Source organism: Lampris incognitus, chromosome 16, assembly GCF_029633865.1.
Source record: "Lampris incognitus isolate fLamInc1 chromosome 16, fLamInc1.hap2, whole genome shotgun sequence".
NCBI lineage: Eukaryota > Metazoa > Chordata > Actinopteri > Lampriformes > Lampridae > Lampris > Lampris incognitus.
In genome coordinates, this window is record NC_079226.1 from 36,210,935 (window position 1) to 36,237,387 (window position 26,453).

Below are 26,453 nucleotides of genomic sequence, written 5' to 3' on the forward strand. Positions count from 1 at the left end.
TACTCTTTTATCCTACAATCAGTTCTCAAAACTGTGCACATCACGAGAGTGAGTATTTATACATGTCATTCGACTGGTAGCTTTAAAAATAATAAGTGCACTCAATATTTACGGGGAGGGGTTTGGATGTTTGCAGTCCAAAATGACATAGCCACCAACTGTGGGGAAAAAAACGTCAGCTCTGATTAAATGATCAGCTGAGTGGTAGAACTCATTAATGTGAACACATTGAAGATAGTCAGACCCTCGCCTACAAAAACTAAAACTTCTGAAGATGGAACTGCCCATTTTGAAAAAACGAAACAAAAACAAATATGAATTTCAGCTAATATTTTCTTCATCCCTTAAAGAGGATATGCAGCATTTTGGAGTGAAACCCTATGTGTTTTTGTTGTGATGTGATATGGCGATAAAGTCAAAAGTGAGGTGCAGAAGAGGAGTTAATTTTGTTAATTAACGTTTCAACAATCGAGATCCCCAATAAAATGGAAGCATTTGGGTTTTTGAGCGCTTGGGAGCGGTCAACTCTCTTCCTTACAGAAGCTTTAAACGGACAGGGGCTGACGTGAAAACAACCTGAGGACCCGCTGCGTTTCCTACAGTCACAACCGCATGAAAACGATCCCATCAGCGAGGATGTGTTTCAACACAACAAAGCATGCCAGCTGAAGAACATCGCCTGCATGTCTCTCGGTGCCTAGTTAGTTCTATCAAAAAGGACAGCGTAGCAGTGGAAAGACTAAAGAGCTGTTGTGGAGGTTAAAGTGAACAGATGCATACTGCAATGCAAAAACCCAGTTTGGTCTTTTTTTTTTGTCCCCCCCCCCCCCCAACCCCAACCCCAACCCGCTGCCTCGTTCGTCACTTCAACTTGGAGCGCACTTGCAGCAGAGTGGGTGTCTGCTCCATGATGCGGACGAGGAGTGTGTCAATGTAGTCCTCCAGATCTCTGACTTGTGGCTTCAGCTTCTTTAGTTCCACCTCGCGCTTGGCCAGCAGGACTCTTTGCCGCTCGAACGCGTCTTTCTGCCTCTCGAGCTCCGCCTCCCGCTGCACCAGCAGGGCAACAAGCTCACTGTGGGTCAGGTGGTAGTAAGACCCTGCCCCCTCAGTCAGGGGCTGCACAATGAGGAAGAGAGGGAGAAGATGAGTGAAGCAGAGAAGAAAATGACAGTCGTGCAAATGATGATGATGATGCCCCACTACCTGTAGGAGTCACTATTTGCAATAGTGAGACACATTACTCCTACTTTACTCCCCACCCAGCAGCATTGCCAAATTGTGCTCCCTGCGATGCCCTGTTTGAAACGGGTATCAAGCTGTGAACATCAGTGCTGGGACATTAGGTTATCAGTCCAATGTGCCACCTGAGCACCCTTTGTGCTGCTTTTTGGGGAACAAAGTAATCATTAACAAGTTCTAAAGTGCAAAAAACTGAGTGAATCTAACAATTTCTACAGGACAGTATGTACCACTGACAACTTATTGTAACATACAAATATCTAACTTGGCAATTAAGGAATTAGGGGATGGTAGGTATCTCTCTGTGTGGAGTATAAGAAACAAAAGCCGATAATCACGAATACTAAAAATCTGCAAATGACTGGATTCTTCAATACAGTATTCACATATCGACAAAAGAAACAGGTTAGGGCAAAACAGCATGGCTGTTGTCTGTGGTGATATCTTGGACAACATGTCAACTTTTCTCATAGTTGCAGCACGCTGAGCTAGTTTTTGGTGCAATAAACAAGCTATACAAACAATTATTTCCCAACATTGCATTGATTTTATTTATTTAAATTTTTTTTGGGGGGGGGGGATGTTCCTCTTTTTCTCCCCAATTGTACCTGGCCAATCACCCCGCTCTCCGAGCCGTCCCGGTCGCTACTCCACCCGCTCTGCCAACCCGCGGAGGCCTGCAGACTACCACATGCCTCCTCCGATACACGTGGAGTCGCCAGCCGCTTCTTTTCACCTGACAGTGAGGGGTTTCACCGGGGGGGACGTAGCGCATGGGACAGTCATGCTATTCCCCCCAGTTCCCCCTCGAACAGGCACCCCGACTGACCAGGGGAGGCGCTAATGCAGCGACCAGGACACATACCCACATCCGGCTTCCCACCCGCAGATACGGCCAATTGTGTCTGTAGGGACGCCCGACCAAGCCGGAGGTAACATGGGGATTCAAACCGCTGATCAATGTGTTGGTATGCAACGGACCAGACCACCACACTACCCAGACACCCCAAACAGTGCACTGATTTTATACCATTAGTCAATCTACTTCTGCCACTAGGGGCAATATTTCCTATCCTGATTACTTCGGCTTCAACTGCCTTTCTCAAGTCTTTACAGTACATACTTTTTTACACTGCAACTCCTCACTGAGCTGGCTGCTTCTCCCAGGGCTGATGGTGGACTTGAGCTTCTCCAGCCCACTGGCCAGCACTGACCGGCCCTCCGTTCGTTTCTCCTCAGCCAGCATGGCAGTGGTCAGGGGCTTCACCGGGTGGGGGCTGCATATGGGAAACCAAGAGGTGTTACTAACAGCTGAAGCAGAGGAGCATCAGCAATCCCACTGATATCACAACAACGGCACCGAAATTGACTTGTTTTTCATACTCAAGTCAACCATTGAACCACCTAGAAATAGTTTCACAAATCAAGGGAGAAAGGTGTAAAAGTTCCCTTTCAAAAAAAATGGGTGAAAGTTTTAACGGAATAATGAAACAGAAAAAAAGCTCACGAGTTTGGTACTCTAAACATGTGAATTGTGTTAGGTATGTTAACACCTTAATGTGAGAGGGGAGAACTGGGGAATAGAGTTTATCACCAACACACACAGAAAACGCTTCTCCATTTCTTATACAGAACAGCAGACTAGCTCCTTGTTGAGATGGTCGCTCGGCTGGGCGGTGGCTGTGTGAGAACTTCAGCTGGCTCTGTGGGCAGGCAGATCAGGGAATTGGTTTGTAGGGGGAACAGAGAGAAAGACCGACTGCTAATTGGGCTGAGACCGTTTGCCCGCTGATGGCCACAGAGCCAGGATACACACAGACACCTGCAGTGCAGTGTGATTTACGCCTGTGTGTGTGTGTGTGTGTGTGTGTGTGTGTGTGTGTGTGTGTGTGTGCAGCGTTAAAGAAAGATGATCACCCCATAAAGAAGAAAACCCCTCGAGTTTCAGTGGCACAGAGGAAAGCAGGGGAAGCAGACTGGCAGAAGGAGCCTGAAGAGACAGAAGGAGAGAAAATTCTGGAAGAAGGGAAAAAAAAGTGCTTCCTCTCCATCTTTTCACCGAGCGCTGAGCGTGTGCAACCTCACCTGTTCTGCTGATCGTCCGCCTGCTGTTGTGTCTCCGTGGGCAAAACTGCATGCGATGCATCGGTCTTTGGCTGTGCAGTGCAGAGAGCTGGGGCAGTAGCCAGGGTCGGGCTGGGTGGGGAACTCACCAAGGCAGCATTGGGGAGCAAGCAGGGAGCTAAAGGGGGGCTACTTTCAACAGTTAGCAGAGGAGCAGAGGAGGCTGGAAGAAAAAGATCAGAGCTAGACTGGGCAGAGGGGTCATGCATGACACCTGGGTCACTCCCCAAGGAGGGCATGAGGAGCTCCTTAAAGCTGGTCCTCAGTGCACCCTCAGAGTGGGAGCGGTGTAGTGCAGCATGTTGTGTTGGGCTGTCTGAGAGAGACTTGTCTAACTGAACAAGCCCATCCTCACCAGACCCTTTACAGAGGTTATAGTCTTTTGGATTAAAGCTTATGCAAGAGCCTGTTCGTGCATTGGGAAGTGTTTGTAAACCAACGTAATCCACTATTGAGAAACTTGGCTCAAAAGGTGCTGCCCTGTCCTTCAATAGGCAGACTGCCTCTGGATGGATCAATTCTGACCCTTCTATCTGGTTGATGCCATCATTAGATTGCCCGCATGGATTAATGGGATCTCCTAGGCTCAAAGCAGCACTACACTTAGTATCAACAGCAAACTGAAATTCGCCAGTGTTATCACAAGTCTGTTCCCCACATAGCGTTGAGTTAGCAGAAGGAAGAGCCTCTTCATCTGTCCCTTCTGAAGTGTTGGAGCATTTGGAGGAGAGGTGAGACTGACAGCTTTGATAATACTGTGAGTCAGCACTTAGGTACAGGCTGCAGAGGAAGCTGCTCGGGCTTCGCTGAGACACCACTGTATGCAGCAGGGTATCATCTGGGCTTTGGTCAGGACTGTTCCCAGTAAAACTTGTGTTGAAGGTTTGGCTGAAAAGCCTTTCTGATTTGGGAGATATGTGACCTATTCTATTACTGTCAAGGAGTGACTCAAACTGGGATTGCCTGTCAACAGGCGAGGAACTCATGACACAAAAAGATGGGAGTGTAGAAACTTCTTCAGAGGTAGCTGAAACATAAACTGTCCCAGCGCTGTTATTAGCAGTTATAGTGGAATCATTTACCTCCTCCAGAAAATCCACCACAGACTCTTTGAGATCACAGAGACCCTCTTCTCGCTTCTCAGTATCAGATTGTAAGGAGACTGGGGGGTTTAAATGTTGGTCAGACGACAGTATATCTTGTGTGCTTGATGATCCAATATATGTATTATCAGTTCCCATCTCCTTCATGGTGACCGGGGGCAGCTTTGAAGAAACCACCATCTGCTCGGTTGACAGTACTTCCCACCTCTCAGAAGCTACATCACCTACAGCTGTATCACCAGACCAGTCAATGACCAGTTTCTCAGATTCTGAACCTTTCGGAAATCCTGACTGAGCTGGCTTAGAGGTTTCCTCATGGGCGCCAGGAATATCACCGTCAACACTCTGAGCTCCAGCATGCTGAGATGAAGACACTGAGAACTTCTCCGATTCTGAACAAGGAAATGAACTGGAGGGAGCGCTTTCCTCTGCTGAGTTGCTTACCTCTGAAAAAACAGGATTCACAGAACTGATGAGGTTGTCTCTGTGCTGTGGACATGGAGATGAAGAATTATGGATGTGGCAACAATCATGGTAAGGGGCCTGATGTACATCAGTACTGGCTGCAACATTTGCATTCGTGGAACTGTTAGCCAGCTTACAGTCAACATAAATATTAGGTCCTGAGGTGACAGATGAAAACGGCGTTTTACTGTCACTGTCAACCAATATGTTTGCTGGGATAGAGTCAAGGAACTGTGCAAATGTGGGAAGGTTTGTTGTGACTTCTTCCCCATGGGATAAATTATCTGTGCAAGTATTTGAAATGAAATCTGGAGCTGGGGGATTTTGTGCTTCGCTCAAATTCAGGTTTTGTTTAGTGTCTGTGTTGGATAATCGTGGTATCTCATTAAAACCGTTGTTATTGCTGTCTTCTGGCAGAGGGCAGCTGGACATGTTCTTGCATTCTGAAGAGACGTCATCAGGAGACTGAAGCCTGCCAGCTGCAAACTCCTCAAATGAGTCATCCCACTCTGCATCTGATCCCACAGCCTCGACAGACATGAAAGGGTTGGATGACCGCTTACTAAGAGGCCTCGTTCCCTCCACTGAATGAGGGGGAAGAGGGCAGTGTTTAGTCACATCTCTTTCCTTCATGTGTGTGCCGTCAATGGGGTGCTCCTCTTCCTTAGCTGGCCAGTCTTGGTGCGCCGTGGATTTAGGGGTGCTTGTCTTTGGGAAAAGCCGAGATATAGGGGGTCGGGAACTGGAAAGATAGGGCAGAGGAGGTGGTGAGGGTTTGGGGGCTTCGCTGGTTAGCATGTCCCCATAGAAAGGGTTACGCTGGAGGAAAGGAAAGAAAGGATTACACGGTGATATGGGAGGTGGGGTGGTTTGCGAGTGGTAGAAGGGGTTAGAATGGTGCAGTGAAGAGCCCGAAGAAGCAGGGTCTAGTGGGGTAGTCGGGGAACACCAGCGGTGCTGACTAGGTGGATGGGGTGGGCTGTGAGACTCAGTGCTGGGTGCTAGCTTAGGTGACACCATGGGGCTGTGAAAGGAAGGGAACATGGCCCTTTTGATTAGTTAGGTTTGACCACATAGCTCAACCCAAAGCCCAGGTTTTCATTATTGAATACATTTCCAACCTGTCGTTTTTCATATCTTTTCTCACTAAAAATAACCCCTACATTTTTCCAGGCATTTATAAAGCTTGTAAAATTTTAGGTTTACCCATCTAATATTAATTGTAAAGTCTGTTTTCTTGTGCGGTTACCCTTTTTTTTATTGACATCACATTTATTGTTTAAGTTATTAGTAGTTATCATTTATTCATTTTTATCATATGCTTTTAATTTTCATGAAAATTATTATTATTTTATTAATTATACTTATTAACAACTATGCATATACATGTATTATATTCACTACTGCTGAATTTATTGTTATTCTAAAGGGCTGGTATAATCTCTGAGCTATTTTTTGCATATAAGCAAAATGAAGTTGGCCAAAGCGTCATGCTCTGCTGAAGAAAAGTTATTCCTGTCACAAACCGGCATCTACAACACCCACCCCTGTGACAGTAACATGTTCTGAGAAGGTCAGCAATGCAATGTTCAGCAAGAAAAGTTGATGCTACAGGACACAGTGCTGCTACCACTGCCAACTTGGCATTTTCCCCAAGGTTTTGAAAGTAAGAGAGTGAAGGCTAGGGAAAAAAAAGGCTTGTTATGTATAGCTGATGTCAGTTTAATCAAAATGCGCTGATCAGTTCTCACAAATATTTTGGCTCCACTCAGTGTATGAAAACATTATATGTTGCAAAGCTTCCTGGGTAAATATACCTAATACGATTACTAATACTTATGCTAGTACTTATACTAATATTGAGTCTAATATTTTATCTGTGGAGACCTGATAAAAAAATGTCTCCCCCTTTTTTCTCCCCACTTGTACCCGGCCAATTACCCCACTCTTCCAAGCCATCCCGGTCGCTGCTCCACCCCCTCTGCCGATCCGGGGAGGGTTGCAGACTACCACATGCCTCCTCCGACATATGTGGAGTCGCCAGCCGCTTCTTTTCACCTGACAGTGAGAAGTTTCACCAGGGGGACGTAGAGCATGGGAGGATCATGCTATCCCCCCCAGTTCCTCCTCTCCCCCAAACAGGCGCCCCGACCAACCAGAGGAGGAGCTAGGAGCAGTGACCAGGACACACACCCATATCCGGCTTCCCACCCGCAGACACGGCCAATTATGTCTGTAGGGACGCCCAACCAAGCTGGAGGTAACACAGGGATTCGAAAATTTTGTATCTGCACTTAACGTCTAAACTTAAAATTAAAAGTTTAAATCTAAAGAACCACTGAATTTCTATGACTAGAAAAGCAAGAGCAAGTTCAGCACTACTGGTCACACCACTAAAATAAAGTACCTAGCTATCTTGAGAGTGTGTGTGTATGTGTGTGTGTGTGTGTGTGTGTGTGTGTGTGTGTGTGTGTGTGTGTGTGTGTGTGTGTGTGTGTGTGTGTGTGATAAAAGGGAAAGCAGAAGTGAGGCTATAAGTAAAAAGTACCTAATTTTTTTTTTTTTTAAAAACACATAAATGTTAGTCCAAGACTCACATAAGAACACATACCAACACCCACACCCACATATAAACACACATACCTTTGAGAAAGAAAGCATCATTCAAGCTTACGTCATGCTTTTTAAAATCCTGTTGGGACTGTTAATGAGCTGCAATGTGGAACAAATTGGGATTTAGCTTTAAAAAACTTATTTGACAGGAGCAGCACCCCACCACTATCTGCATTGCAGATAACTGCTGCAATGAGGGCCCGCAAGGCCGAGTCGAGGAAGGATGGGTTCTGTAGATGGACCAGAGATCCAGATCCTTCTGCCTCGAGCAGCCATGATGGTACCAAGGAGGTGGGAAGTAACTAGTTTCACATTCTCCAGTTTTTGTACTCGAGTAGATTTTGTTGAGGGGTAATCTTTTTCTAAGTATTTTTAAAAAACTGTGTTTTTAATATTGTAATATTCTGTAATCTTTGAAAGTGGTTTCTGCTTAAGATTTGTTTTTAGACATCAGAGCACATTGAGATTTGCCATTTACAGTAAAGTAGAAATGTCTTTAAACTGAAAGCTGTGTTGATATGAGCCAACACATTCAGAGAACTAAGGTTTTTTAAGAAACTAAGCCTTCAGTATTTTCATCGTGCTACTCTCTCTTACATATTTCTTTCATTTTTTTGTCAGTCCCCATGCAACTGTTTTATTTCCCTTCATGCATAAAGTTCAAGCAAGGAGGCTAAAAGAAGCGCTGGGGTAAAACGCCTCAGTGCTCTCTCCACCTCCTCTACTTGTACAATATCAGCCTACATAATCAAATTCTTTCATGCCAACGTTTCTGCCAAACACACAGAGTCTAAGTATACGGGCCACAAGCAGCTGAGACACCCAAGCCCGGGTCTAATGATGTGGGTCATTTTAAACAGCACATGCATAATCTGTCAGCTGGCTCATGGCCTGTTGGCTGCTCCTAGCAGTCTAGGGCCCACTGGAAAATGATAATTTATCATCTGTTTAGTGCCGTGAAAAATGAGCGCCTTTTTACAGGGGTTGTCCTTCTGCCTGATCGCCATGTGTTATACGTTTCCTCTCACCTGGGTTTGTTATTGGAGTCCTTTGATCCGAACCATCCTCTGTGTTGTTTGTCCTCAGCAGACAGAGCAAAGGCATGCTCAGACTCAACCTTAGACTGACTCTGCCCCTTCCCCACCAACTCACTCCTTCCATGGGAGAACAAGTTCCTCTTCTGCTTTTTCCCTTGACTCTCTGATGACTCTGACACGGAGGAACCTGGACCTCGCTCTTCTGCTGCCTCGCCCTGCAAGGGGCCACTCTGCTCAAGGGCAGCCACTATGGCTGCCTTCTCTTCCTCGCCAGCCTTGTCGAAAGACCAACGGCGGCCATCTCCTGTGGGGCCCTTGGGGAGCTCCGGGGCCTTTGGCCTGAGGTTCTGCAAGGAAATGGAGAGTGGAAGGGACTTGTGCAGTGGTCCCAGGCCTAACGAACCTGCAGGTTTTCCTGAGCCAGGGTCCTGGGGCTGGACGTTGTACACATAGCTTCCATTAACACACAGCGAGGGCTGAGGCACAGTAATGGTGATCTCCCCTGCCTCCTCGCCAAACTCATACTTTTGGGGAGACAACTTAGGGGACGCAGTCGCCGTGTGATCTGCAAGCGGGTGATAGGAGAGTAAAATTGAAAGAAAGGCGAGAGAGGTGAGAGAGACAGAGAGAGAAACAGTTACAGGTAATCAGTGACTACAGAAAACCAAGTGTATAGTCACTTGTCTGGCGATGTTATCTGTGATGGCTTTGAGCGGATGTTACTCCGGGTGGCACTGGTCAGTCTGAAATGTCTGAAACTGAGTCCTGTTTGAAATGGGTTCCTTTACCCTTCTGTGAAAATGTAATCATTTTAGCACAATGAAACCAAATGCTCTGCCTCTCAAGGCACAGCCGAAAGCTGGGTTAAGTTGCATCTGATCAGAAAGGCCGAATTTCAAACTGTGATGAACATTCATTCATTCATTCTTCAACACTGCTTTAATATTTAACTTTGAGATGGAGTATTTAATGTGGTTGGTGATGCAGAAACTGTGATAAAAAGCAATACTTTTGACTAAAAAAACATGGGTACAGTCCCTTTCCATTTTGCAACCTTAGCCAGACAGAAATCCTATTTACTCACTTATAGCAAACCGAGGGTCACGCGCCAATTTTGCATTTTATTTCACCAACACTTCGATTAAAGTTCCAGTAAATTTTTAGTAAACTTATGAACAAACATTCCTGATAACAGGCTCATGTTTGGCCTGCTGGTCCTACTCACCAGGACTGTTATCTGCTGTCAGGTTACTGCTGTTACTCGGGGAGTTGGAGAGGTCAGAGACCACCACGCTGATGCCCGCCGTAGGGCTGAGGCTGCCGCCCCGCGACGACGACTCGCTGCTCTCTGAGCCCAGCGACGTGCTGGAGCGCGTGTCCGACGACTTCCGCAGCTTCCCTCTTAGGAAAAAGTTCCTCATCTTACTCCGCCGAGCCTCACCGCCCTCGTCGTCCTCGTATTCCTCCTCTCCACCTCCATCACTCGGCAGCCGGTTGCGCATGCGGTAGAGGGCGCCATAGCCTCCCGGCAAGATGGCGGACGACGAGTCCTCGTCACAGGACCGCTTCTTTCCCCTTATACGCTCTTTCAGCTTGCTAAACGTGGAGACGCCTTTGTCCTTCATGACCAGGTCATACATGCTAGCTGTCAGGTTGTTACGGGTGAACTGGACGGTCACCTGAATGTCCCCTCGCTCTTTCTCCTTCTTCCCTGTTTTGGAGTTGAGTTTGTACCACCTACAACAAGAGACGCACCCTCGGTCAGAACAACAGGTGCACTGCAGTACAATTCATACTGTAAGCAAAATAACATAATGAACATAACTGGTTGGCCAGTAACTGATGATCAGGTCTTTGAAACCCCACAAAGGGGCTTTGAGTAATATACCGGTACGCAATATAAAATAAAATGACATGTTTTTTATCTATAGTGTATAGTCCACTGTCTATAGTCTGTCTGAATTGTCCCCTTGCATGACATTTGAGGTCCAGCTGTCCCTGTACAAAGCAAGCTAACATGTAGCTGGGTCACCATGCAAGCTGTCTGCTGCATCAGTGTCACAAAGACAAATTTATGCATACAGTTTGTGTGAGTCCAATTCTGATGTTAATGCGGGTTTCTCTGTTGTTAGTATATTTTTATTTATTGCACAGAAAATCATGAAGGGGCAACAGTGGTGTTGAGGTTGAAGAAGTGGGCTTATAACTTGAAGGTTGCATGTTCGATTCCCTAGAATAACAGAGAAACTTGTGCATCCTCTCTTAATAACTAGCCTTAAGGTATCCTTGGACAAAGCGTTTGAACTTGTCTTGCAGGGATGGGAGTTCTTATTGGGCAGCTCCCCGGTGTGAATATGTTAAAATGTGCAAATGCAGATTAGAGAAAATCTCTTTCCTGGATAGACAAGGTTATCAAAGTCTCCTGGTGGAAGATAATGCCCCCCCCCCTTTTCTCCCCCATTGTATCCAGCCAACTACCCCACTCTTCCAAGCCATCCTGGTCGCTGCTCCACCCCCTCTGCTGATCCGGGGAGGGCTGCAGACTACCACGTGCCTCCTCCGATACATGTGGAGTCGCCAGCCACTTCTTTTCACCTGACAGGGAGGAGTTTCACCAGGGGGACGTAGCACGTGGGAGGATCATGTTATTCCCCCCAGTTCCCCCTCCCCCCTGAATAGACGCCCCGACCAACCAGAGGAGGCGCTAGTGCAGCAACCAGGACACATACCCACATCCGGCTTCCCACCCGTAGACACGGCCAATTGTGTCCGTAGGGACACCCAACCAAGCCGGAGGTAACACGGGGATTCGATCCGCTGATCCCCGTGTTGGTAGGCAACGGAATAGATTGCCACGCCACCCGGACACCTCAGAAGATAATGTTTTATGGATCAAAATCATCCAAGTTAAACACAACAGGTTCAGTAAACAATGCATTTCACCCGGTGAAGCACAAGACCCAAACAGAAACCTGGTATCCCTTGAAAACAAAGCTACAAAAAAACACTATAAATGCATTCCAAAACACTTAACTAAGTGATTAATTAGCGAGTTCTCTGTGTTGAACGGTAACACACATACGCACTACAAACTGGGTCATGTAATAGTGTGACTAGTGTGAATCAGGTTAATCTGTCCTCAGATTTGGGAAGAGTGAATTTGGGTAGAGCGCAAGAGCCAAACAGTTTGTGTGGCTGTTAAGTGTAAGTGTGTGTGTGTGTTGTTTTTGCTGTGAGATACTGGCATGCAATAACAATGGGGTACACAGTGAAGTACACCTCCTCAACTGAACAATGGATGCCCTAATTACAACGTGCTGGGAAAAGTTACCCCAACAGTAAATTCCTTTACAAGCGCAGTCGTACAGGCAAAGAGAGGCAGTTCACAGAAAAGCCTCACATTGCTACCAACGAGTAGAAAAACATCACACTACTTGATCACCCTGTGACTCATGGGAAAATCTCATCTGGTCTGAGATGATTGCTAAAAATGATAAAAACCATAAAAATCCCCCAAGCCTACAAGTGTCTCTCTGACAGGTCACATTGCCACTAGAGAAATAACAGCGTGGGGGAGGCGAGGGCTTGTTGCTGCCAACAGATAACCTTACATGAAAGTGAGACCTGCTCAGCAAAGAGTCCCCACCCGCCTGGCAGGCTTCATTATTTCATTTCCTGTGCCAGTGGGCCTTTTGCACTCACGCCCCAACCACAATTTTGTGCTCGATTGTTGATGTGTACACACTGGAAATTTGAGTTGTCTATGTGGGGAAACAGTTTCATGATTCCCCGAAAGAGCAGTTTTACTCGTGTCACGCCATTCAACAGTCGCCGATGGCTCAATAGCACGCTTAGCCTCCTAATGAAACGATGACCTAGAGAAGATCATCGAAGGCAGAAGGTCACCTTCACAGTCAAGCTGCCCGTAAACCATTACTGAAGAGGGAAGAAAGCCACACACATTTCATAACAGGGCTGCGTATTGGCGAGAATCTGGCGATAAGATACGTATCACGGTACAGGGCTTACGAGTCAATATATCGAAATATATTGCGATACTGCAAGAAAGGTGATATGTTGCGATTTCATGGGCCTGTGTTCTTTGTGCTCATACTACTTCCTGTCTCAGTTTACGTTGTTGTGTTGGGGTGGAAGAGTCAAATGGCTGAAGATAGATTACAACACTGTTGTCTAGTGGTCGTGGGGTTACACACTGCACAAAATGCAGACCACAAACCTTTACATGTAAACAATTAAACATTGATATAGTGGTTTTGAGAATCGATACAGTATCGCAAAAGATAATATCGTGATACTCGAGTGTATCGATATTTTCTTACACCCCTACTTCATAGCAGTTTTTATATTATGTTTTGTGTTGTGAACACTGTTAAAAAGCTGAATGGTGTTATGATTCCTTCAAATTTCACAGCAAAGCTTAACGTATAAACAGAGATTATTGTATTACACACATTGTAGTAGGTTAAAAGGAAGTACTATTTGAACTGAAATAAAGGGCAATTCTGTTAATCTGCAGTTTGAAATTTGCAATAATTGCAAATGCAATTTGTAATCACTCTATAAGGGAGTTTAAAAAACTCAACAAAAAACAATCTCCATTTTGATTTCAGTCTTAATGCACAAATTCAAAAAGGAAACGGAGCTGCTGGATGCAGAGTGACTCAATTTTTTTTACAACACTCATAAAACTAATACTTTGATGTTCAATGAATAGGTGAAAAATGAAATGAAAGCATTGCTCAGGAAATTCGAAACATGCAGTACAGAAGGACAGGAAGTTGAAACATGAAAGGCGATGCTTTAAATGCACCAAGAGGAAATGAGAGTAGATGAAAGCAAACTCACTGATGCGTGACTTGTCACTATTGTCTGCCACACAACCTGCACCGCAACCTTGAAAACCAAAACCTACTGCCTCTTTTTTCCCCAGAAAATTCCCTCAGATGTCTCTGTACTGTACCTATTAGCATGCAAAACCCAGGAAATTAACAATCGATACCAGAAAAATATTCAGAAATATTTGTTTTCTACTCTACCACCAGCTTTTGGCACGTAGACAACCATCATTTGGAGGTTCTGTTCTTTTCAAAATAACCTGACCGAAGAGCGTCCGGGTAGCGTAGCGGTCTATCCCGTTGTCTACCAACACAGGGATTGCTGGTTGAAATCCCTGTGTTACCTCCGGCTTGGTCAGGCGTCCCTACAGACACAATTGGCCATGTCTGCGGGTGGGAAGCTGGATGTGGATATGTGTCGTGGTTGCTGCACTAGTGCCCCCTCCGGTCGGCCGGGGCGCTTGTTCAGGGAGGAGGGGGAACTGGGGGGGAATAGCATGATCCTCGCATGAGCTACGTCCCCCTGGCGAAACTCCTCACTGTCAGGTGAAAAGAAGCGGCTGGCGACTCCACATGTATTGGAGGAGGCACGTGATAGTCTGCAGCCCTCCCTGGATCAGTAGAGGGGGTGGAGCAGTGACTGGGATGGCTCAGAAGAGCAGGGTGATTGCCAAGTACAACTGGGGAGAAAAAGGGGGAAAAATCCCCCCCCAAAAATAAAATAAATAAAATAACCTGACCGGCTAGTAAAATAACGTGCAGCGTATTGGGAAGAAGTGCCCTTTTGCAGTGTCTGCTGCACTACAGCGAAGAAGTGCAGCAGACCGAGGCGTCTTCCAATTCAAAGTCAGTGGCACAGGTTGATGAAATAAGTGATTTAAACATTTGTTTCACCCCGGCTAAACGTTTTACCCCACCAGTAGGACTGCAAAGACTCTTTGGAACATGACTATACCCTCAGTGATGCAATACTTGATTGAAAATAGGTGAAAAGGAGACCTCTTGATTCATTCCTCGTGTCCGTCTATGTTAAGCTAATGTGGCCCCATCTCAGAGCAACAGAAGGTTAAGAACAGATGGGGTCACATATGGGACTAAGTCTCAGACTGACGGCAAAAGGAGCATCACTTAAAGCTGAATAAGGGAATTTCTGCCCAGTAGACGAAGCGGCATGCTGTCTTATTTGACTGAGAGTCCCAAAAATTCTGTTTCATGTCATTTGATGACATAAGAAAATCATGGCTCATGACTCCTAACACTGTGATTTCAATTCAACTGGCGTAGATATAACATACACGTTAGATAAGAGCTAGTCTATGAATACATAAAATGTCCCTTCCTGTGTGCAGTAACGATTTCGTGGAAAAGCACGGGACATGCTCAGCAATCTACAATCAGGCAAACCGGCAAATCCATGTAATAAAGGTTTGTTTCTATTTTCATTGGGGCTTGAGGGAAAATGTTCAACACTTACAGCAATCAAAAGGTAATATTTACCATTAAAACATTTCCTCTTGCAGATTTAATAGATCATGCATTTTACCAAAAAAATCCAACGCAGAATAGAAAAAAGGAATCGGGGCCTTGGTATGGTAAAAATTCCTCTGTGACCAAAGATGCACTGTTTTCGAGTGAAGTGCAAGGAAATAATCAGTAAAATAAGATATAGAGATCTCTTCACTGCAACAACAAAAACAGGCAATTGTATGTCAGAAATAAGAAAAATAATGCAGTCGTTGCACTGCATGTGAGAATTATGTAAGTCTCACCCCGCTGTGACCTCATGTCAAGCCCTGTAAACAGCCAAATAAGTATCCCAGTGAGCACAGCGAGGGGAAAAAATCCTCCTCCGAGAGTAATTTGGAGGAATCCAAACAAAGAGTGGGCGGAGCCCCAAGAACAGGAATGATAATCCTATTTATAACCCAACAGAAACAACAACCGCCCAATTACCCATAAAAAACAAAGACAACAATGGAAATATGTTATAGCGTATGAGCAGACTACAGGAATGACAGTCCTCACTGTAATTTGACAGCAGCAACGAGCGTCTGACTTTTTCACATTCAGCATGGAACCCACAATGGAGACAGGCCTCAGATTGAGCAGCACTCCTATGAAACAGCTGTCGACTGTGTTCACACATAAACCACGGAGGTTTATCTATCCATCCTGACTGAGAAGCACTTGTGTTGTTGTCTTTTAAATTGGTTGTTTTGCCTACACATAAAATCGCTTTGGAGTTTAAAACTTGGAGAAGGGCCATTCAGATTATGCTTATCCATCCAACGTGGTGATCTGAGAGCGTTTCACTTAATGGTAAATTCATCCTATTACTGGATTACCACACTGCCTGTAAACATGCCATTACAAATATACAGGGTATGTCACAACAATCCTTGTGCCATCTTGCATGGAGAGCATTTACACAGGAGCTCAAGCCAGACAACAATCTCGTATATTGGCCCATGTCATGAGCCAGTGAAGTGACCTGTACCTGAATTCTTTTAAACACCGAGCTCTGGGGACATTTCTGACCTTCAAACCAGTTCTTTTAAGCCATCAGATCAACAACAACAGCTTCGGGTGCTGGAAGACAGAGGCGCGAACTCATGTTTACAGCAGCCTCACCCAGTACCGGTGTGGGAAGATGGCGGCATGAATTCACGTTTGCGGCGGCCTCACCCAGTACTGTCTATGCAGTGTCTTTGTCCACGTCTGAGTCTAAGTTGTCTTCGTTTGACAGCTGGGAGAGCTTGGTCTGCTGTGTCTGGTGGGCCCAGGGACCACAGCCCTGCCTGGAGCTGCACCCGAAGAGGAAGCACTGAGGGTGGTCTGACAGAACGCAGAAGCGGGGCAGGCTAAGCTAACTGCTAGCCTATAGAGACCGGCAGTTCCAACAGTCATCCTGGCTGGTGTTCGCTCTCTTGGACAGTGAAAAAAATCTTCTTTTTTTTTTTGGATATGTTGGATATATGTTTTCTAAGTTTTTTTTTTTTTTGTAGTTTGGATATGTGTTTGTCTTTGTGTTACACCGCTGTGGGATGGGGGAAATGAAATGACAAATAAATGTTCCTGATTCCTGAACAAAGATTCGAACAAAATAACAATACAAAAACTTGGAGCAGGCTCTTGCACAAGCATCTCAATTGTTTCAGAGCAGGACTTAAAATTGTACACCGGTTCACCTTAAATGCCTGTTAGGTGTGGAGTCGAGTTTCACACTGATGCTCCAACAATAGTATCAGTCTTCCTGACGTAGCCAAAAACTCCCTGTGGCCAAGGTGGGGTTCACATTCCACACTGTTACACTGGACCGCGGAGGTTCGTGTGTGATTATTCCAATCCTTCCCTTATCACTCACTCCACAGTCGAAGGGCTATAGTTCAGAACAATATTGTGAATGGAAATTTAAGCCATCTGCTTTCAAACGGGATTTGTTATTTAAAGAGAATCTGAAGCAAACGCCATTAAATCGATCGATCCGCTAACCACGTTAGAAGGCTGGTCTTGTCTTGAGAAAGAAACATTTGAGGACACATTCTGCTGACATAATGCATTTATTTATAGAGTTTTCAGTAAGACGTTGCAAAAAAAAAAGTTGCGGGTCTGTTTGTGTGCACCTATGCTCGCTGGTGACTAATTCTGACCCAAATATGGCTTCAAGTGATGAAACCATCGTGTGACCTAAATACAGAAACTGCAACCCCAGACAAAAGTGAACGGCCTACATGTGGAGGGCCACACACCTGCGAGGGGCCAGACAGGACGCCGCCCACGACTGACTAAACTCTTCTACAAAAGTGTAAAGAGGCCACTGAAATGTGACCCCGGCACCCGAGGGTCGAGCTTGATGCCTGATGCTGGAGGTGGAGGCATACTGAGGCAAAACATAATAGAAATGCATTACCCCACATTATTGTAGTGCACCTTGCATAAAAGCTTCCACTAAATGGCAAAAAAAAACTAATGCAAAGACCTTCAACTAAAATCAAAACCAGAATGCTTTTGGCTTGGTCTTAAAAAAAGGAGTAATCTCAGCAAGAGCCTGGGCTTCTGGATGATCCTGCCCCAGGACTGATGGGCAAAAGCTTAACGCTTGGAATCGCACGAGTCTCTAGGAATCTTTTCCCCCACTTTTGTAAACAATCCTGTTCCAGAGCTCTTATCCAATTTCCTATCACCCCAAAACAGGAAATCCCAACACTCCACACCCCACTGCTGTGTGATACAATACCCACCAGCCTCCTCGCTGAGCCACTTAGGAATGGAGAAGGAAAAGAAAAGTCTCCGAGGAGCTGCTGCCTTATTTAAGGGCAACGCTTTTGAGCATGTCTTGTGTGGAAGGACCTGTCCATACAGACACCCATCAAGGAAGGGACGATCTTACCAAACAAGTAGGTTGTCAACCTGCTTTACCCATCATGTGCTCAGACCTTTTCCTAAGGGGTATCGGTGAGCTCATGTGGAATCAGAGGCAGACAGAAGAGGCTGTACGCTTTCAGATGCCATTTCCTTTCAAAAGGATTTTAAAAGCACTTCGAGCACCATTATCAATTTAAAGTCAACAGCTTCCCATCATGCATTTCACCATGGATGTAACATCTGGGGGACAACCAAGAAAGGCACCTCCATAATGTGTGTGTGTGTCTTAGAGTGATACCCCCCTCCTTTTTTTCTGTTTTTCCAGGCTACACGTGCACATTCAACTAAAACATAATAAATGTAGAATTAATTACAAATCTGACTCTTCTTCCTAGGCACAACATTAACGTGAACGCCTGTGCATATCAAATCATTCCGAGTGGTATATTTACACATAGTATCACTTCAATCAGATACTGGCAGAAATATGGGACAATATGCCCCCCACAACCCTAGACCCAACCAACCCATTAACCCACCCCTATAAACCCACACTTCTGAGTCTTAAAATATGAAGGTTTTCACCAGTACTCACATTTTTTAAATAACTACTTCCTTTGGCTTTTTATGACTACATTAATGAAAGGACGTTTGACTGAGGCTTTAAGCTATAAATTGTTGGCTGTTATCGAGTGGGCACCTCCTTTGACGGATTCTCCATTCGATACACCCCTGCAAAACAATCCAGGGGGCTGAAGCCACGTGTTATGATGTTACCGTAGGCCCGAGCACCACCCAGTCTCATAAACCAGCCCGCCAGCACAAACCGCGAAAAGGAATAGAACAGATGAAAAACCACATTCCACATCTGGATACGATAGGGTTTTCCCCACAAAACTGATGTGTCATACAATAAATACTTTTAGACAAGGAGACACTGCAGCTTCAAATGGCACTGACCAGCCCTCCATTACAGCTCACAGCTCATGTTTAGGAGTACCAAAATGGATTTGAAGGAAGTGGGGGGGGGGGGGGCAACTTTTCTGAATGAATAAAGGGGAGTTTAATAGCTGAAAAAAATCTAGCATCTTGAAACATTCTGCAGTGTCACATACCAGTTAAATGCAGTTCAAAATGTATTCAGAAACAGTCACCAAACGAAGCAACAGGCTCATCTCAAGCCAGTTTCCTTGGCCAGCTGCACTGACCATGAGGCAAATCAGTAAAAGTTGGCGAAAGTAGCTCATAGCTCAAGAGTTAAGCATCACGGCTACTATGTTTCCCCGAGATCAAGGCCACGACTGTCCGCTTTGCTTACATTAGAGGCTGCCAGAACAAAACAGTGCAATCAACTTCAAATGAGATCTGCTGGGCCGCATTTACACGAGGCCAACTTGTGTACAATTCAAGGCCAGTTTCTACATTACAGAAGGCCAGCAACTGTAAAACACTGTCCGTGTTTCCAGAGGCTTCTGGGCACTAAGTGAAAAGTGTATCGGGCCAGATGAGACTGTGGCTGCCTTGGTGTGTATCTCTATTTCCAACTCATGAACAGATCTTAATCTAAACTTCCTCATTAAACCACCATCACTTCTGAATTTTATATGAAGTGATCAGTACAAGAGTTACAAACCTATTAAGTGACAGCTAAGGTAGCAAAACAACTTTCACCCTTCCTTTGGGATTGGTGCCTTCATCATTAATTTACCTGTATAAGGAAGGATTCAGATAGCAAAACTGAGCATCTTAACACAGAGACACAGTGACAGAAATTAGCCAACTGAATTTAGGTACTAAACATCACTTTGGGCCTTGGCACCTTTGTGTGACAGTTATGTTGTCCTTAGAGCTACATGTCAGTATGTACTGTTAATATGTCTTCATACCGATGTGATGCCTCAAAGACATGTCCCTGTATATTCAGTGCTATTAATGATGTCCTCACTCTGCAATATCCATCCATCCTTTATCCAAACCGCTTATCCTGCTCTCTGGGCCGCGGGGGATGCTGGAGCCTATCCCAGCAGTCATTGGGCAGCAGGCAAAGAGACACCCTGGACAGGCAGCCAGGACATCACAGGGCCGACACACACGCATTCACACCTAGGGACAATTTAGTACGGCCGATTCACCTGACCTACATGTCTTTGCACTGTGGGAGGAAACCGGAGCACTCGGAGGAAACCCACGCAGACACGGGGAGAACATACAAATTCCACAGAGGACGACCTGGGACGACCCCTAAGGTTGGACTACCCCGTGGCTTGAACCCAGGACCTTTTTGCTGTGAGGCGTCTGCACTAACCACTGCACCACTGCGCCGTCATTCTGCAAAATCAGACTGAGCACTAACATGGGGTTGTTAGTCCTCAGTCTGATTTATGATGGTCAAGGTGTTTATAACTGCCAGCTATAGGCAGCAGCAAAGCTTGCTTTCAGCAAAAGGGTCCGGAAATACATGGTTAAACACACACACACACACACACACACACACACACACACACACACACACACACAATTGTTTTTCTGCATTCAGTGAATCATGGCAATACAGTTCTAAGACCAGCCTCAGTAACATTAACACTTATTATGGGAATCAGGCAAAATAGAAATACTTCAGAGAGGGTGGTGAGTTAGTGAGGGGCAATTACAAATTAGGGCAGTACATCCATCCATTAGCCAAACTGCTTATCCAAATTGGAGTCACGGGATGCTGGAGCCTATCCCAGCAGTCATTGGGCAGCAGGCAGAGCGACACCCTGGACAGGCCGCCAGGCCATCACAGGGCCGAAACATTCACACCTAGGGACAATTTAGTATGGCCGATTCACCTGACCTACATGTCTTCGGACTGTGGGAGGACACCGGAGCACCCGGAGGAAACCCACGGAGACATGGGGAGAACATGCAAACTCCACACAGAGGACGACCCGCAACGTTGGACAACCCCGGGGCTCGAACCCAGGACCTTTTTGCTTTGAGGTGACCGCGCTAACCACTGCGCCACCATGCTGCCCTAAGTACAGTACAGTTAAATAATAATTTCAGTCAGTCATTCATTTTGTATACCAGCTTAATCTGTTGCGGTTTTGTCGGGGTGAGGCACTTTAAAGACAACACTGGAGAACACTGCTCTCTGATGCAGAGTCCCGAACTGACTGCATGTCAGAAAATCTTGGATGACTCTCAAACAAAGTAGCCACTTAGCATTAGTATCTCAATTTGTCCATCTCAAATAAATTTCGTTACTGCTGAAAAATTAGAATTATGCAGATAGCCCACATTCTTTACTCACTGAAGAACAACAAATGGATTTGTTTTGTGAGGATTACACAGCCATGCAGCTACATTAGGTGTGAGTCTGCAGTTCATTCAGGTGGTTGCTCCTATACAAAATAAGTCATGTCAGGATGATAGTACTGGGTAGTAATAAAATCACGGTGAAAGTCATTTATCACCACTACGCTGCAATTATACATAAATAATACCACGATGGAAGAAAATTTAAACCATTGCACTACCATGGCAATGCTCAGTATCAGGGTGGCTTTTGATAACGGAGCGTTATGCAGCTTCCTCCCAGCAGGCCCTGCAGGGGAGTTTACCCAGCGCCCACCTTTCCCGAAATCTGCACCACAGGGGCGGCTCGGCCTGCAACACACATCGAACCTGACGCCTATGTGAGAGGAGGAACGTTCCACCGTATACTCATCTAGAAACCACAGAGCCAAATTTACACAGTTGGAAAATGTTCAACCTAGGTACACAAAATTGTGTTTAATCAAAATGGCACTCTAGTTAACAAAATCATATGAAATGACTGGGCTTCCACTGGGAGCGGCGGTTATTTACTAAGTACATCCATCCATTATCCAAACTGCTTATCCAAACTCTGGTGATCATTCACCAGAGTTGTTAAAGAGGGCTTCACTGACAGAATATGGCAGCAGTGCATGACAATCAAAAAACAAACGACATGCCGACTACAAAAGGCAAGCAAATGACACAAAAATATAATATATCTGCGTGCTGGAGTGATGCTGCATCAGTAGTTACATTTTCTCTATTTTGACCTGAGCTGGCCGTGAAATGCCGCATGTGTGCCTGACAAATAACGGCGTGAAGTCGAAGCATTGCTGAGAAATCTGATGTTACCCAGTTAAGTTGTGACCTCAACCTTTCAGTTTCAGTGTTTGTACGCAGCGAAGCCACTTCTGGGCTAAACTGGCCAGCTCAGAACAAACACTTGAGGGGGAGAAACAAGGTTTCACTGGAAGCTTGGAAAGAAGGGGGCGTTCAAGACCTGCAGCTTTTCACTGTGCTGAAAATGTATGACCTGCAAAACTCTACAACTGGGATGCCTCCATCTTCAGGGACAAGCTTTATGAAGGCGACGTATTCGAAATGGGAACGTGATAAAGCGTCAAGACGAGTCCTCTGTCCTTATCTTCTACATCGATGACCACAGTGCTCGCCATCATGGCAAAACCATGCCGCTGCAATTGAGGTATTCATCTGTACATAGATGGGAAATTCACAGTTATTCAAATGTTGGGTGAATTTCTTTAACCTTGAATTCTTTTTAAAAGGGGCTGAATGACATTCCTAGCAGAGAGCGGATCTCAATCTTTCGGCTTTGTGAATAACAACCCCAAATCAAAGTGAACAGGAAAAGCACATTCAAATAGAAAGCAGCACATTTGCTGACGTCCGACAAAGCACATCTGCTGACAGTCAAGGTTTCCAAATGCCTTCAGCAGATATCAATTAAGGCCATTGCTGCCTAGTTCATTAAGGATTGTGAGTGCAATCCAAGTTTTTAGGAGCACGGGGTTATCACAGGCCTTACAACAATAACAGCAACAACCAGCCAGCACAGCTCCTGTACTTACTGAAGGACGTATATTCACTGTTTCAGTCACCATTCAGCAACCCCTACTGATATTTACCCATCACATTCCATCCATCCATTATCTGAACCGCTTATCCTGCTCTAAGGGTCACGGGGATGCTGGAGCCTATTCCAGCAGTCATTGGGCAGCAGGCGGGGAGACAACCTGGACAGGCCGCCAGGCAATCACAGGGTCGAGACACACACACATACACAAACATTCATAGCTAAGAACAATTTAGTATGGCCGATTCACCTGACCTACATGTCTTTGGACTGTGGGAGGAAACCGGAGCCCCCGGAGGAAACCCACGCAGACACGGGGAAAACATGCAAACTCCACACAGAGGACGACCCGGGACGACTCCCAAGGTTGGACTACCCCAGGACTCGAACCCAGGACCTTCTTGCTGTGAGGCGACCGTGCTAACCACTGCAGCACCGTGCCGCCCAGTACCATCACATTACACTTCAGGAAAACTGAAATATTACACAGAGACCCTTCAATTCCCCATTCTATTGTTTCACATATGCACTGGGAGCCGCTGAGCAAATAATGTGTTTTCGCTCCATACTGTCAAGAACACTGACTGCAAATGAGCGTTTTTTGTTAAACAGCAGTGACATTGGGGAGATGATGGGAGAGTTGTTTAGGACCACAACACTGGTAATGATCAGTGAACCAATTCAGCTCGGTGCTATTTTGTCTTTATAATCTTGATTTTACTGTCTGTTTTATTATGTGTGTGGAATGAAATGATCTTAACAGCCTTTTTTTTTTTTTACCCAAGTGTCGATTCCATCTCTTCTGTTTTTCATTTTACTCCCTCACTTCACTGTGCAAACACCAGGATGTCCTCAAAGACCCCATTATTTCTCCATCCTGGGGCCCATAGAGATGAAATAATATTACCACGCTCTGCTTTGCTTGGCACAATGATGCTGGGAGCAGCCCCACCTCAGTTTCAAATCACCTGAAAGATAAAAAGGTGTCCTGTACGCATGAAATCACTACTGCACCAGTTTACTTAGTCAACATTCGGTCCATCAACTTATCTCCTGACTGGTCTATCAAAAGGTTTTGCATAAATCTATTGACACGATAAACTGTTGTATGATCAAGTGTATGCACAGCACTTCCTCATTTACTTTTTTTTGCCCCCACGAGACACCAACATGAGCGCCCCTAGGTTCTCAATAGCACTCGATACTGTCAGCGACCTTGTCTTAGGCTTCAACACTAGAAAACGCCTCGTCTGTGGGGAATGAGGATTTGCTGGCATAAAGACTTGTATGCTAGATTGTCCTGAATTGTGGGTTGGGTTCTGCTAAGCATTCCTGGCATACCTCAACATTTACTCTTGGGTAAAACGGTCATCTCATGATGGCAGTGGTCTTGAGTTGATTATTGACTTGCCCCAGATTCACTGGATACCACACGGACACACTGAATGTTCCAGAGTTGAGCCCTGCTGACACATCATCACTAACCAACCCCAACCTTCAAATGACCAGTCTCCCACCGGGCTGTCGGGTGGCGACTGGTTCCCCTTTCATCTCGCATTCATGAGTCCATCTTAGGAAAAGCACGGCACGGCGACATTCTAACAACGTGCTGTGAAAGGCCAAGGAGGGAACAGTGAATAGGAGGAATCTTCTCTTTTTTTCCTGTTCAAACTGTTCTGAGTCAACATCATGTCAGGTTGACGAGTTTTCGAGATGAATAATAAGGGGCACGTCTGAGTGAAATGTACAGACACTCATTCACGTACGCTTGAACAACACCCAAGATTTAAAGCAGAGTAAGTGCTCGTTTTTAGCCCATCTGCATCTACTTACATTTTGAAAAAGGTGTATAAAAAGGGGGTGTAGGGGGAAAAGGACCGCAATGGTGGTGTGTGTGTGTGTGTGTGGTGTGTGTGGGGGGGGGGGGGCTGAAAGTGGGAGTCCTGTAGTAAAACACCACGTCCCAACTTCTCAAAAGTAATTTCGTTGGCCAACGCTGGCACGTCACCTTTCTACTTGCCTCATATTTTATTGGTCTAACATGCTGGGCCCCACGCGTCGCCTACATCATGTGCGCCTCAGCAGCTTTGATATGCCTACATTATGTCAGCAATTCAAAGTTGGTTGCTCGTAATGTGTGTTTTCAGCCAGACGCAAGAAAAAGCATAGACCCCCCCCCCTTTAAGTGGCATGTGACGTATCTAGTTTTTCTTCGAATTTGTCATAAGGGCAATCAACATGTTTTCAGCTAGAAAAAAATGTAAAAGGAAAAGTATACGACTCCTTTAACAACTGCGTAGGGTAAAGTTATGCCACATCTAACCATGTGGTCGTCGACGTAACAGCCAAGGGTTGTAAGATGTCATAAAAACGACATGTTATGCTAAAAATACTGTGGGGCTTTTCAGTCATGAAACTGCTAGATAATCCCTTGGAACTGGGACAGAGAATAGCTTAATCCTCCCTTGTACGTCGTGCCTATTGGGGGGGGGGCAATTACAAGAATGGTAATGGAACAAACAAATACACAGCAGACCCTCTCTGAATACACCAAGGTAGTGAAACACGGCGTTCAAATAAGTGAGACGAGGGGGGAGGTGGTCCTCAGTCAGGTCTGTAGTGGGCACTCTCCTGGGTGTCCAACTAGTTTGGTGTATTGGAGAGGAGGGTGTGTCTGCAGAGCCCCGATGCAGCACAACCGACGGGACTGCTGTGTTTATACAACTCCGGCCACATCGGAACTAAGGGAAGAGGCGTTAGAATTTGCGACAGCAGAAACACGTCTTGCGATATGAAGGAAAGACTGAACATGCAGGCTAACCAACACTATGTACGCTATTTATGGCGACGCAGGCCAGAGTTAATGGCACACAAAATAAGCTACAGCTGTAGGGTATACACATACATACACACACGCATACATGCATGCACGCATACATACACACACATACATGCATGCATGCATGCATGCATGCACACATACATACACACACACATACATGCATGCACACATACATACACACACACATACATATGATGAAATCCACCAACGCCAGGATTTGAAGAGCTCTGCGTAAGAGACAGAAGCGGACCTACTCGTTTTTGATGCACATTCTGTCCTGAAAGGCCTTGTCCAGCGGCACCACCGCCTGCCCGAGGAACACATCCAGCCCGATGAGAGCGCGGTGCATCACCGTGAGGACCAGCTCGGTGGTCCCGGGCGGGGGGGCGCCGCGCCCCGCTCCGCTCAGCGCCCCGGGCGGCAACTCGAAGGAGCACTCCTCCCTCCATTCCGGGGAGGTGGTCTTCTCCGCTACGCACGTCGAGTACTTCTCCTTCCCCACCTGGATGATGGTGTAGACGTCGCTGGTGCCGTGCTTGCCCTTGCCGCGTAACCCTCTACCCCGCAGGACCGTCACCTGGACGTGCGTCGGCTCCCACCTCTGGTCGTCCTCCTCCGCCTTTGCCGAGGACATTATCCGGATGAACCCGCCGACGACACGGGGCGGACGGCGCGAGTCGGCGTTGTTGTTGTTGTTGTTGTTGTCGTCGTCGCTACGGTTATTCTTATCAGAAAGAAATAAACCACGGAGAAACCCGCCGGGACGATCTCCTAGAGCGTTCCCTCCCTGGGCGCCGCCGCCTCGGCGTCAAGGCGTCGCGGTGACTCGCACGGCCAACCGTCGGGTGTCACATGACGGCCGCGGGCGGCGTTGCTAAGCTAAGCTAGCGTGCGTTGTGACGCGGAGGG

At 46.1% G+C, this 26,453-nt stretch overlaps 1 protein-coding gene across 1 annotated transcript; it reads right to left on the bottom strand.

Moving 5' to 3' along the window:
• Window positions 1-854: 854 nt before the first annotated feature.
• rab11fip5a (RAB11 family interacting protein 5a (class I)) lies at window positions 855-26,453 on the bottom strand. The gene is made up of 5 exons (XM_056296237.1): window positions 25,799-26,453; window positions 9,810-10,321; window positions 8,576-9,149; window positions 2,366-2,519; window positions 855-1,119 (listed from the first exon to the last, which is right to left on the bottom strand). Exons 1-5 carry the CDS (start codon window positions 26,176-26,178, stop codon window positions 862-864), a joined length of 1,878 nt encoding a protein of 625 aa, XP_056152212.1. The 5' UTR covers window positions 26,179-26,453; the 3' UTR covers window positions 855-861.

What these genes read in the sequence shown, in the direction of transcription:
- rab11fip5a (XM_056296237.1), bottom strand. Translation starts at nt 26,178, where the DNA reads ATGTCCTCGGCAAAGGCGGAGGAGGACGACCAGAGGTGGGAGCCGACG. An exon ending in AGAATGTGCATCAAAAACGA is followed by an intron (nt 10,322 to 25,798) that starts GTAGGTCCGCTT and finishes CTCTTGTTGTAG; the next exon opens with GTGGTACAAACTCAACTCCA. An exon ending in GACTCCAATAACAAACCCAG is followed by an intron (nt 2,520 to 8,575) that starts GTGAGAGGAAAC and finishes TCCCATATGCAG; the next exon opens with CCCCCACCCGGTGAAGCCCC.